Source organism: Camelus ferus, chromosome 2 (assembly GCF_009834535.1).
Source record: "Camelus ferus isolate YT-003-E chromosome 2, BCGSAC_Cfer_1.0, whole genome shotgun sequence".
NCBI lineage: Eukaryota > Metazoa > Chordata > Mammalia > Artiodactyla > Camelidae > Camelus > Camelus ferus.
The window spans coordinates 71,044,383-71,057,749 of record NC_045697.1 but is presented as its reverse complement, the minus strand read 5'-3'; the positions used below and the strand labels follow the sequence as shown (position 1 = coordinate 71,057,749).

General features: G+C 38.3%; 1 protein-coding gene across 3 annotated transcripts in view; it reads left to right on the top strand.

Moving 5' to 3' along the window:
• The window catches only part of PPP3CA (protein phosphatase 3 catalytic subunit alpha), a 288,031-nt gene that overhangs the window by 232,164 nt on the left and 42,500 nt on the right, over window positions 1-13,367 (top strand). For 2 of the 3 annotated variants that reach the window (XM_032460693.1, XM_032460683.1), the window contains exons 7-8: window positions 1,630-1,707; window positions 4,130-4,224. In XM_032460693.1, the coding sequence (XP_032316584.1) occupies window positions 1,630-1,707; window positions 4,130-4,224 (173 nt within the window). The remainder of the gene's footprint in view (window positions 1-1,629; window positions 1,708-4,129; window positions 4,225-13,367) is intronic. The other variant, XM_032460701.1, reaches the window with a different exon arrangement.

Here is a 13,367-nt window from a genome sequence, read left to right as displayed (position 1 = left end):
TCTTTTTAAAGAAGCATTGTGAGGGCTTAAGAAACCTAAGCAAACTGCTTGAAGAGATTGGAAAGGGACATTTATTGAGTGCCACCCCTACCCTGTCACCCCTGGGCTGGGCATCTTATAGCTGCATATATACCAAGCAAATGTGCTGTTTTTTGAAGACCAACCAGTGTCTCTGAAATTAAGGGTTTTTTGTTGACACACTGACACTCGCCTTCTCCCAAAGTAGAACACACACTCTGAAGACACACATTGGTCAACCAGTGATCTAGGTACCATGTGGACTTATTTCCATGTAGACACTCTGGGCCGCCATCTCCAGTTTGTAAGTTACGTGACTGTGTATTAGTTAGACGATTTATTTGTTGGGACAACCTGGGAACACTAGGAAGTGAAGGCTTCCTGGGTGTCTCCTCTTTCTCTTTCCCTGGCCAATTGCTGGAATATTCTAGAACACACATACATGCAGACACACACCCACACACAAATGTGTGCACATGCACAAAGGCTATTTTTTATTTCACATCCAAAGAATTTTGCCAAAGAATTGAATCCTTTTTATAATCAATATCTCTACAATGGTATGCCATCTTAATGGTGTTTTTTTTCCTGTTGATCAGGGAATTCTTACAAAATCTGTAGTAGAAAAACTATTTTCATCTTCTCTTTTATAATAAATTATTTGAGTCACATATACTGTTATTTCTGCAAGGACCTATTTTTATAATTGCTGAATTGTTTTGTATAGTGTATGTAGTTTAGGTTCTAGTGAATATCTGAAGTTTGTTTATATTTAATTGGTTTGCTGTCCCTTGATTTGAACTATGTAAATTTTACTCATTTTTATGGCATGCATTTTTCTCATTAAAAATTCTTGGAGCAGAGAGAAAGTGATTGCAAAGGGTTTTCAAGTTTAGCTTGTAATTTGAATTTCATTTTTAATGAACTTTCCATCTTTGGTTTTGAGACTTTCTTTACAGACTTCATTATCTTGATTGTGCATTTGATATTTTTATTAAATCACAATAAAGAAAAAGTCTTCAGATAAAGTTCTGCTGGTCATATTTAAAATACACATTTAAAACTCTTGTGCATGCCATAATTCTGTTTAGATTTTGAATGATGTAATCAGTTGATGGACCCATAAGTAAGCTGACAACTTGGTTTCCCAGAGCATCTATTCTCTCCCACTCCATAACTCAGTCTTCTCTGTCAAGCTTTCAAGCAGGCACCCAAATGCAAATAGCACTCTATTTCAGGAAATTGGGGTTTATATTTTAAATTCCGTTCTCATGCTATGTATAAGGCTCCTTTTCGCTTTGTGTTTATGTGTAGACTTGATAAACTGATTTTCTCTCTGAGCAGATACTTTTCTTTATATATAAAGGCTTGCATTCTTTTCCCAATTCACACACCTCCAGCCCTTTCTGATTATGTAAAAAGTACAGCTGTAGGTGCTTTTTCTGCCATGGGGGAAAAACCTGTCTGTAGAACCAAGAGGCTCGTTTCATGAATGACGTATGTTTTATTATACTTGACCAATCACATGGGTCTGGATGTTACAGATAAATGTACTGCTCTTCATGATTTCATAACAGATGCTTCTGTCTTTTTCTTTTTTCTCTCTGGCAGTTACCCGGCTGTATGTGAATTCTTACAGCACAATAACTTGTTATCCATACTCCGAGCCCATGAAGCCCAAGATGCAGGGTGAGCAGTTCTGTGGGTTTGTGGAGACATGCACGGGCCTTTGTCACAACTCCCTCATGCGCTCCACTGTGGAGGTTCGCTTTTCCCAGGCACTATCCCTGAAGGAGTTAGATCTAAAAGTTGCCTTCTGGTGACACAGATATGGCATGGTCCTAGGGAATGAGTGGCTACAGATGTGTCATAAAGTCCCCTTCAGAGTTCCTCCATTTTTAGCTTCAGCAGGTAGGATTTTCACCTGGCTGTCTTAAGCACTGTGAGGCCACCTCTTTTCATTTCTTTCAATTCCTGCTCTTACCACTGTCCCATAAGTGAGTAAATCACAGCCACTTTCAGTCTTGGTTGGCAATGTGAATGAGAATTACACAAAAAAACATAAATATTTCACAGATACTGCATGTTGTACTCTTGTTTAAAGAGTATCGTTCCTGATCCCTGTGAAGTTTTAAAGGACAAAAGCAGACATTGAAATGATGAGGGAAAAAAGCCCATATTCCAAATAACAAATGCATGACATGATTTTGTAATATCTGGTAAATTTTAAAAACATAGACCGATTTTAAGGATTTTGAAACCTAGAAAATATCAGATATGCACCTTGATGGTGCATTAAGTCTGTATTAAGGATATAGGCATGGGGAGAAATAGGCATAATTAATTTTAGAATTTGAAGTCCGATACCCTTCCCAGGAGGCTCACTGAAAGGCGTTATTTTGCGTTCAAACGTTTAAACTCATTCCTTCATATTCTAAATATTCTGAAAAGGAGGAACATTTCTTTTTATAACTTGTGTACTGAAATTGGGAATTTAGACGCCTGCATTGCAAAGTAAGCCCATGCCTGTGATGACTCTGAATCGAGGCAGATCCTAAGTTTTTTTCACAATTAGCTTTTTCAAGCAGTCAGTCAGCAAGTCTGGACTGATTCAGTATGGTGTGCTCAGTGCTCTTGTAGCTGATGTTTGAAGTAACCGATTGAAATTCCCAGCCAATCAGGTCCTCAAATAATTTTTTTTTTTTCACTTTTCAGGGCAGTGGTGTCACCATTGTTTTTTGGCTGACTGTCCTAACTGAATATGTTAAGCAGATTTATTTTAATCCCACTAGAGACCTGAAATCATCTGCTTAGTTGAAAATGATTCAGTGCATCAATTAAAATCAACAAATATATTTGTTTAAAATGAGCAGTTGATTGATTCATTGGGGAAAATTGAGATTATGTTATCCAGATTCTTTGTTTCTATTTGTTGTCAAGTAGGCATTGTTGACCACAGTTTTACAAAGTCAAGATACTAAGATTAAGAGTGTTGTTACTACCTTTCACGTTCTGATTTTTTTCCCCCAGCGAAGTTCACTTCCATAAGCAGAATAAATGCTTCTGGGACATTTCAAAAGACTTTTAAGGGGATGGTTTTTCTTCTGGAAAAGTAGTATCAAAATATTTGTAAAATGATGAAATTTAAGGTGGCTATTTCTCTCTCTAAAGATACTATTTGAGGCACATTTAGAATCCAGCTAAATTAGGTTTGTTGATCTGCCAGAAATAAGTAACACAGAAGAACTAAGGAATGATGAAATTTTGGCACGTTAGGAATTCTTCTAAACTGATATTCCTGAAGGCTCTCATATAGAATTCATGAGCTACCTTTTCGCCTTGATGGAAAAGAACAGAATCTCTTGTATTTTTTTGATTATTTGAGGACTAGAGTCCTACATTTGTTTCAGTGGAAGAAAAGTCACTGGGTTGTTGGTTTATTTCCAAAGATCTTTCAGAGGTTTCACTACTGATTGATTAAATGTTACCCTGCTGGGACAATAATCTTTGACCTACAGACACCAGAAGAGATTGGTAATAAATAAAATTCTAAAATAGAAACAATTTCAGTTCGTAAAACCCATAGATTTAACCAGACATCCTTTGAAAAGCAAATCACTTAGTCCAGGCAAAATGGGTTTATAGAACCATAATAGAATATTGTAGATAAATAGGATAATCAGCCTGGTTATGAGTGGTAACTCATATTGCTCTGTTTATGTAGTCTTTTTATGGTAGAAATATTGACAAACTTCTGAAAAACATGTTAGGTACAGAATCTGGGTGCAAAAAGTAGCTTTTGTCCTCTCTATTGGGCACTTCAAAATGAATTATGATTTTTCACTGAACTCCACCCTCCCCTGGGTCTGCTAAACTTAGAAAAGACCCATTTGGAAATTGTACATATGACTGTATGTTTTCATTGTCACCCTGAAATGAACTCATGTCTGTGTATAGCAGACTTTAAAGAGAAAAATTTATTTAATGTTATATAATTGAATTCTCTTTGAATGACCAAACTTAATTTTAATTTTCTATTTCTAAATCTATAATTTGATACCATCATTTTTCCATACTTAGCCTTGTTTTGACTTGTATTTATTGTTTTTAGGTACCGCATGTACAGGAAAAGCCAAACAACAGGCTTCCCTTCTCTAATTACAATTTTTTCAGCACCAAATTACTTAGATGTATACAATAACAAAGGTAAGTGTTTTCAAATCCCTCTTACAGCCTTATATAATAGACTGTGTGATAGTCTTAAGCTGTGAAATAATTCTTAAGTTCTATTTTGGTTTGATTTGAATTAAACGTTTTTAATCATTCTTTTTCTTCCTACTTTTTCATTTATTGTTTGATGCAAATGTTGTGATCATCTTCAGAACTGCAGATTCAGTTGGTCAGAGGTGGGACCCAGGCGCTGTTATTTTTTAACTGTTCCCCAGGAGATTCTAATGTATAGCAGAGTTGACAGTCACTGCTCTGATGGATACAGGCTTTAAAAGAAAAAATAATTGAAAATAATCCAAAATCATGCTTCTTAAGCAGGATAGGGATTTAAATAAGAACAGTGTGACTGTGCATGTAAAGGATCAAGGAAAACAAGCTATAGCTTGAAATTCAAATTCAAATTTCATTTATTCTGCACCTACCATGGGTCAGACCCTGTGCTAGGCAAGTACATATTTATTTTTTTTTAATTCAATTAAACTGTAAAGTAATAATCATTTGCCCCCCACAGCCCACTATTAATATACAGAGTGAGTCTCTAGGGTAGTTGCCTTGCCCTCAGTCTCTCAGTTAGATGGGGATGAACTGGGATCAAACCCACATCACCTGGTGCAGCATCCTGTACTTCGCTTCTCGATGCCTTACCTGTCTGTCTGAAAGAGACCAGGAAACAAGACGGCATTATTCACTGACTATAGGGAAGAGAGGAGGAGCAGGGGATACATTGTTTTCTTCCATAAAGGGCATCTCTGTATTGGGAAATGTGAGGTGTTACAGCGGTAGCAGAATGAGTGATAAAATGTGAAAAAGTCATTCACCCTAGTTGGCATTGGTCTGGATAGTGTAGTACGCAGCATATCTGAGTGTGACTTTGTGAGATTAGGAGAAATGAAACAGAAAGAGAGACACCAATCAGATAATATATATGTGAGGTCAAATATAGCCCAGGAGAAGCAGGAAAAGGCAGCCTCAGTTCTGAACCAGTCTGAAAACTCCTCGGGTTAGGAGCTATTTCCCTGCCTAAGCGAGTTGTGATAGCTGGCTTCCTATCATGAGCTGGTGTCCCGACTGCCTTCCCAAGCCCCTGTTGGGTGTCCTCAGTCCTTAAGACTAGATCATTACCTTCAGTTCCCTCATGTACTCCACTGTCCCCGTGAGAAGTGGGCCTCCCCTTGCCTGTGCCCTGATTTCCTGCTTCGCTCATCTCACCTCCTCCTGCTCCAGGCTGGACCCTGACCCCTGTACCTTCTGGATCTGTCAGGGAGCCCTCTCCAAAGGACAGACCACGTGGCATCACCGTGCTGCTTCACTTCCCCATCTCTGCCTCTCCCCAGACACAGCTGCGCTGTCCTACAGAGTCCAGCCCCCGCCCCCTTAGCCCAGAGAGGGACCCCTGCTGGCTGGAGTTGCTGCAGCCAAACCATGTGCTCCGTTGCCATTGGTGTGCCCTCCTCTGTGGCCGTGGGGCACGGTTATCAGTAGGCACAGTGCAGTGTCTGCCCCATCCGCAGAGGGCAGGGCTTGAGGGGTAGTTGTCTCCCCTTTCTTGCCGCCTAGTTCCTAAAAGAGAGGTGCTGTCCCTGGTTCTCTGGCAAGAAGCATGCAAAATCAAATAAAACATGTTCCCACCATACCAAGTGCTTATAAGCTAGTTGACAAAAGTTAGACATCTGGATGATTTAATGAAAATACAAGACACAGTGTCACTAAGTAAAACTAAGAGTCAAACACCACGTACACTGGACAAGGGCTGATTTTCTAGAATGGTCAGAGAAGGCCTTGTTTAAGATAAAAATATGATCTGGACATTGAAGAATGGTTCATATTTGATTAGAAAGAGGGAAAAATAAAGTCATGGCCAGTGTTTTTGAAACTTTTTTATTTTTAAGCAGCAAACACTTTTTCCCCCCAAACAAAATCTCCGTCTTGGTGCCTTTTGTATAAAATCAATAAGAGCTAATTTCCTTCGCTGGGAGAGGCTTCTCCATCTTGTACCAAAAAGTCCCCCGTGGTACCTGCAGGGAATGCACAAACTCAGTAGGTTACCTTGCATGTCCCACCGTCATCCAGTTATTTACCAAAAGTATATAAAACATGGACACTGATGTTTTTATTGTTTTATGGTATTAAACTTTTTCTTCTGTTACACCTGGTAAAGGGAGTGCCCAAAAGAGTTATTTTCTTGAAGGAGACTGATTACTAAGTAGCATGTACTACACTTACAAGTTTTTTAACAATTAAAAAAACAATGGTCAAAACAGGAAAAAAAAAAAAAAAAAAAGGGAGAGAATTGCGATTTCACTCCATAGAAACAGACCTGGACATTTTCCATCCACCCGTCGTAGGCTGGGTGATGCAATTTTGCTTGAGACCAGTAGCTATTTCTCACATAAGATGCTTCTTTGTCTGTAGTTCTGATTTAACAAGGTATGAACTTAAAAAAAAAAACAGTAGACATCAGTGCCTTGCTGTCTTCACTCTTGCCTTTAGGGTAGATCACAGTCTCTCAGGGAGGGGATAGAAGCATTTCAATTTGAGAACCATTTCCTAAAAGAAAAAAAGTCTCCCAAGAGAAAAAGATAAACTGATAGGAAGAAGAAAGATATAGTCTTCAGTTTGAGCGTGATTTCAAAAGACTTTTGTACAAAATCTCTGAAGCACTTTAAAGCTATGATGCTAACATCGTAGCGTGTGGGAGTGGGAGTTAGCTATTCACTGCTGAAGCGAGGATTACTGTATTTGAATAAAATAAATGTTAATGAGAATTTTAAAAGGCAGTGCAATGAAACTAGATTGCAGGCACCTTCAAAACACAATCAGTGGAAAGAAACAGCCGGGAAGAGTCTCTGAATTAACCATTTGATTCTTTGAAACAGATAACCATAAAGTCCTCTGGAATTATAACCTAGTAGAGTATGATTTGATTTTTAAAGCTCCTGTGAATTAAGGCAACAGTGATAGCTCCCTAGCAAAATGAATGAATGAGAAAAAATAGGTTTATTCTGCCATCTTAAAACTTAGAATAGTTGTGTGATCAACTTCGTGTTTACACATCCAGTAGTTCTGATTAGTAGTTCATACTTGCCTGCAATTCAAAGCAGCTTTCAGGACACTCTGAGGACCGTGAGTGTCCCTTCTCCAACATCAATCCCTGACCCACTTTAATTCGTTCAGTTCTAATCCTTTCCGGGCTGACTGAACAACCCGCTCATCTTCTTGCTTCAGTTTCCTCACTCTGACAACTCCTGCTTCCTCTCGCAAAATGCCAGGGCGAAAGGTGGAGCTCCGAATCACAGCTCACCTGAATGTGTTGATGGATGGTGACAGCTCTGTAAAATGAGAAAAAGGATTTTTGTTTGTGAATCGTGGATGGGATTGCTTTGAAACAAAATGTTGTGCAATATTAACGTATTATCGTCATTGACTACTTTATGTTGCCCTAATTATGCCACGTGTCAGTCTGGGGCTTCCCAGAAGCTGACAGGAGAATACTCCTCTTCAGCTTCTTAGTTACAATTTTACTTTATGGATCAACAATCTGCATTTGCGACCTGTCTCTCTGGGTGAACCCTTTACTTCAGGCAAATTTATTTATTTCTTGCTCTGAACCACTTTGGGCTTTCCTTTTCTCCACTTCTTTGCCCGCCCACTTTGCATCTGTATCTAGAATACTTGTCTCAGTCTTCTCTGCTCGTTGAAATGGACTAGACCCCCCTCCAGTCTGTCCATTGGTAGTCCTTTTCTGAACACCTGCAGTACCAATCAAATGCCCTTATACTTAGTATTTACTTTTTTTTCTAGTTAGCTTTTCCAGGCATTCCTATAACTTCCCAATCAGATTCTAATTAGTTTGAATCAAGGGGCTTTTTGATACACATTGTAAAGCCAAGTAGCATGCCTTGTACAGGGTTGGCAGTCAATACGTGCATTAATTGAAGCATTTTCTTTCTGGGAATTAATGGCAAGACAGTGCCCGAAAGTACCCTATCATTATTGACCTTCAGAGCTTTATCTCCCTTTAAATTACTGTTGTCCCAGTGCTGATACCCTTTCCCAGTTGGAGTTAAACATTTGCAGAGCACTTAGCACCTCTGAATTGTTTTTCTCCTGTGAATCTGCAGCCCTGAGGGAAAAGCTGTTTCACAATTATTCAGACACACTACACAGAAGAAAAATGCAGTGATGGCATGTAGCTGCTGCCACTTCTTTTTTTTTAAATAATTCTCCACCTGCGAAAGTGACTTCAGCCTCATCCACTTCTCAAAATGCAACAAACTTTTATTGAGAACTTACTATATACCAAGCACCATCCAAGGTGCTGGGGATATAAAATAAACAAGACAGATATGATCTTTTCTCTAGTGGAGTTTATAATCTGGTAGTGTGATAAATGGTTAATAAAGAATTCCCCCCTGATAATTATTTAAATATATTTGCAAAATCACATACCACAAAGAAAAGAGTGGTATGAGGTAAGAGTGGAAATTAGTTTGTGGGAACAAAAAGCATTTCACTGAGGTAGTGACATGTAAGTAATTTTAGAGTAAAATATCTGAGTGTTAAAAAATGCAGTGTTTATACAATTCAGTTTGGCCAAAACCTACTAAACCTCTAAAAAAAAAAGTGTTTCAAGCCTTGATGTAAACATTTAAGTCTTTTGTCTCTCTGGTATTTTTCATGTGCTTCAAAAAAATATAAAGTAAATTACAGTAGATCTTCATGTGGGGGCTGTTCTTTGTAGTTCAGATGAGTCGTGAGTTTTCTTATGGATGGGTGGGTGGCTAGATGGATAGGTTAAAGATACAGATACAGAGAAATATAAATATATATACCAGGGGTATACCACTCAGTTCTAAGAAAAGTTACTGACAGTAAAATTAATTAAGTAAAATTTATTAAATGAAATATATTTTGGATTTGAGAGGAGAATCTAAATGGTAGCCAAACTGCTGTAACAATCAACACCAGAGATTAAAAATGACAATCAGGAAAAAAAAGTCAATTCAGTGTTAAAGCAGGTTAAGGAAAAGAGAGATTGTAGATGAGATTTCAGGGATAGACAAGAAAAGCATTCTTTACTGGAATTTTGTTTTGTTTTTTTTTTTTTGCAAAAGTCTATCTACCCTTTTTGGTAGAAAAAGCCATATCATGATGTTTTGGACTTTAAACTAGGCAACTTGATAGAATTACTTATAAAAAGCATTTTAGTCTTACCAAAATTTGACATTTTCAACATCCTCAAATATTTCCCAATCAAGAAGTAGTCAGGGGCTTCAGGAAGACACCGTTTATAAATTAAAAGATAACGTATGACTTGGCAGGAAGATACCATTGTAAGGGAGGATTGAATTGTTAATGTAACGAACCCAGGTAGGAATCTGTTGGCAGTCATTATGTGAATTATAGGAGCAAATACAGCATGTCTGAAGCCAGCTTGCCTTGGAGCCCCGACTTCCAGCAAGAGCTCTCAGCCCTCAGTGACACCACCATCAATGCAGCGCGGTGTTGCCAGGCCTGAGCATCTCATTCCCTGCTGCATCATAGTTCTTGCACACTGGAAGCTTGTTTCACTGTGCTGGAGTAACTTCCACAAACTTAGAGATAGCTGATCCCTGCCTAGTTCAGGAGCCAAATAAGAACCAGCTAGATGGGACACGTAACCTGGATGGAAGGGGTCGGGGAGGGAAGGGAGTTGGTCTTCTGAAGGGAGGAAAATCGGTGCCCAGGCAACCCTGAGTACCTCTCCTGCGTGTTACTTCCCTGCAAAGGCACCCACATGTAATGGCCACTTCTATGGAGTCTGAGCCTTGTCTTAGGCATGGGCATGCCCTTTAGCATTGACATAAACATTTTTAAAGCATTTTGGGGATGTTCGCAACCACCACCATAAATATGATTGCTTGTTGCCTTACAAATTGGATAAAATTAATCCAGAGACTTTATCCAATGGCAAGAGTTCCCCCAACCCTTACTTTTTTTTCCTGTCATTGTCTCAAATCTAAAGATCCTCTTGATTGGTCTTGAGCAACTGTTTGCCCAGATCACTTATTTCACTATAGGAAATGTAAATACATATGCATGGTAACATTCTGTTATTTTATATTTGCTAACAAATTGGAGGTCAGGTACTTTGTTCTTCCTTCCCAACTTCTAAAACAAAACAGTAAGTAAGATACACCACACCAAAATTTTTTCACTTCTTGATTAATTTAATAAACATTTTTTGTTCTTTAGCCTGAGGAGTATTGGTAGAATTGCACACCCTGGGAAGATAATTTCTTTATAATGATTATTAAACGTAGGACAATTTACCAGGAAATGGTATGGAATATAAGAATCTGTGAAGGAGCAAAGCAAACTATGAACAAAACTCTTAGTATTAACTCTTTTTATTATTAATGTGAGATGGTAGAAAAGAAACTTATGTAGACAATTTAGGTAGACACTTAAGGTTAAAGAGAACTTGAAGTTAGGAGGTTTTTATTGGTTTTTATTTACCTCTCTGAGATAAATAGCTAAAATTATCTACAGGGAGATTTCAGCAGAACATCCCCTTTCTCTGCCTTTTCTAACCAGGACTCTTCAATATGTGGAATTAATCTGTGGCTGTGATTTCCTATATCATTATCATTATCATGGTCACCTTGAGTAATACTGGTATATTTTCTTAAAGTCTTAGGTTGGTAATGATATATTCAGTAAATGCAAATATTTCCCTTCAGTTGGGATAGCATGCTATACAGATGCTTTTGCTTTATTCCTGTAAGTAGCATATAATAAGAAGAATAAGAATAATAACTAACATTTATTGGGGATTTACCAGAAACTGCTCTACATTTCCACGTGTAAATGCATTTAATCCTTCAACAACTCTATGAATTACATTATAACCTTGACTTTATTGATGAAGAACCAGAGCACAGAGGAGTTGCATACTTCCCCAAGGATCATACAAGCTGGTCAGGGAATAGCACTGAGATTGAAAAGCAACTGTCTGACTCCAGAGCCCACAGGTTAAGCTCCTAGCTGCTCTTCTGTGCCTGCTTTGTTATGGGAAAGCTTTCAGGGCAGTGTTTGCACTGATCCCCTTTTGAGCTCACGGCTTCATTGTGTTTAGGTGACTTTTCTTCAATAAGAAAAGAAAGCTTTTGAAATGAAGGGTTTTTTGTTATCACTTTAAAATTACATGAGTGTTACGCATCCAAATATATACATTATTAAAAGACTAAACTTAAGAGTATCATATTATTCTGAAGTAAATCATTTGTCCCTTAAAAAGATACCCTCTAAAGCATGTGTGCTTTTGCTTGGTGGTTTATTCCTCTCTGCCGTGAAAGTGTCATTGCTGGAGGCCACTTTCTGAATAGATTGGTTTTAGTCCCATAGTCACCTTGCTTACATTTTAACATTTAATTAATGGGACAGGAGGTGAAAAAGAAAACAGAAAACCTATCAAGATTTAATATTTAAGAACTGCTCTCACTATAGATTTTAATTGAATTAATCTACACATAACCTGTGTGGCTTTGCTCTCACAAATGACCTTGATTTCTTACCCATCATCGCTACACGATTGTGAATTTCAGCAGTTCAGTAATTGCGGAACTTCAACAAAGTAGGTATAATGTGGCAGTGAGTGAGGTAATCCTCGCTTTTCACAAAGCTTTGCCCATAGAATCAGAGAATTTTAGATCACAATGTCCTGTGAAGCCTTATGTGGGGCAGAAGGCAGGACCCCAAGCAAAGGTGGGTCCTCCATCCACCTTCCTTGTCAGTGCTCTTCTGCTGTCACTTGGGCAGGATCTACTGAGGCCTGCACCTTCAGGTGTTCCAGTCCATGTTCTGACAGATGGTTATTAGACTCTTACCCTGGACTGAAACTACTCTAGAAATCTAATTCTCTATAAAGCATTTAACAGGAGGAAAAACAGGAACTCTCTCTCTCTCTTCCTCTCTCTCTCTCTCTATATATATATATAGTACTATATATAGCATATTTACTGTAGATGTAGTAAATTTTGAAGATATGAGTCAGCAGATTATCACCTGCTATTCATTATCTAGACGTTCTAGACCTGCGGGAGACTCTTGGACTTCACCCTGACAATGTCAGAAAGTCCACAGTGACATTACTTCCGGGAGAAGAAGTAGTAGTATGAGCTTAACATTAGCTTGGTGCCAGTGATGTCTTGGAGACAGCAGCCTAGAACCAATTCAAGCTGCAGCTTAAGGCTTGACATGAAGGACAAGCTTGAAGGTGAAAAGACTGTTCTGTGATTGCATACATACACATACAGGCACTCGTTTTCAAGGTAACTCCCACCAAGAGACAGTTACCCTTGTTGAGAACCTGGAGCTGGTAAGTACCAGTTGTGTTGAATGAGAACAGGGCGTGGCTCAGTGTTTACTCCGTCCATGCCTTGTCCTTCAGCAGTTTAAAGCTTCAGCTAAATCTTTCTCATTTAGTCCAGGGTTGATTAAACCTTACTTTAGCATTGTAATAGTGTGGATTAGAATTGAAAAGAGGGTACCGACTCAAATTTGTAAAGCGCTCAAAACTGCCAATGACTTTTTCTTGTTGACTTAGCAAAAAAATTTTAATGGTAGAAACTCAAATTGTCTATGTGAAACTGTAACATTAAAAATGAGTCATAATGTTTGGCTGGACTTGAGCTAATTCCAAGGGTCAATTTTTGGCCCAAATTCTCTGGGTCCTCGTATATTGCTGTGACACATTAGGTGGGAATTATAAAATGGCAAAACTGTTAAAGATAGATAGCCATTCTCTCCTCAAAGCATGTGAAACTGAGGCATGATACTTTACATTTTTCAGATGCCAAGTATTTTATCTGATTGTATATATTATGAATATTAATCACATATTATTTTATTTGATCTTCATACTTTGAAGATGAGAGAGCAGGCTTTAATTATTCCTAACTTACAAGTTGGAAAGGTAAAACTCAAATAAGGGAAATATTTGCCCAAGTTCACATGGTTACTATGTGACAGAGCCAATATTACTTCCACTCTTCTATTTTCAGGACTCTTTTACAATTTTAAAACAGAATTTAGCCTCTGAAGTGACATGTTACCTTTTCCCCAAATTCCTACATGCA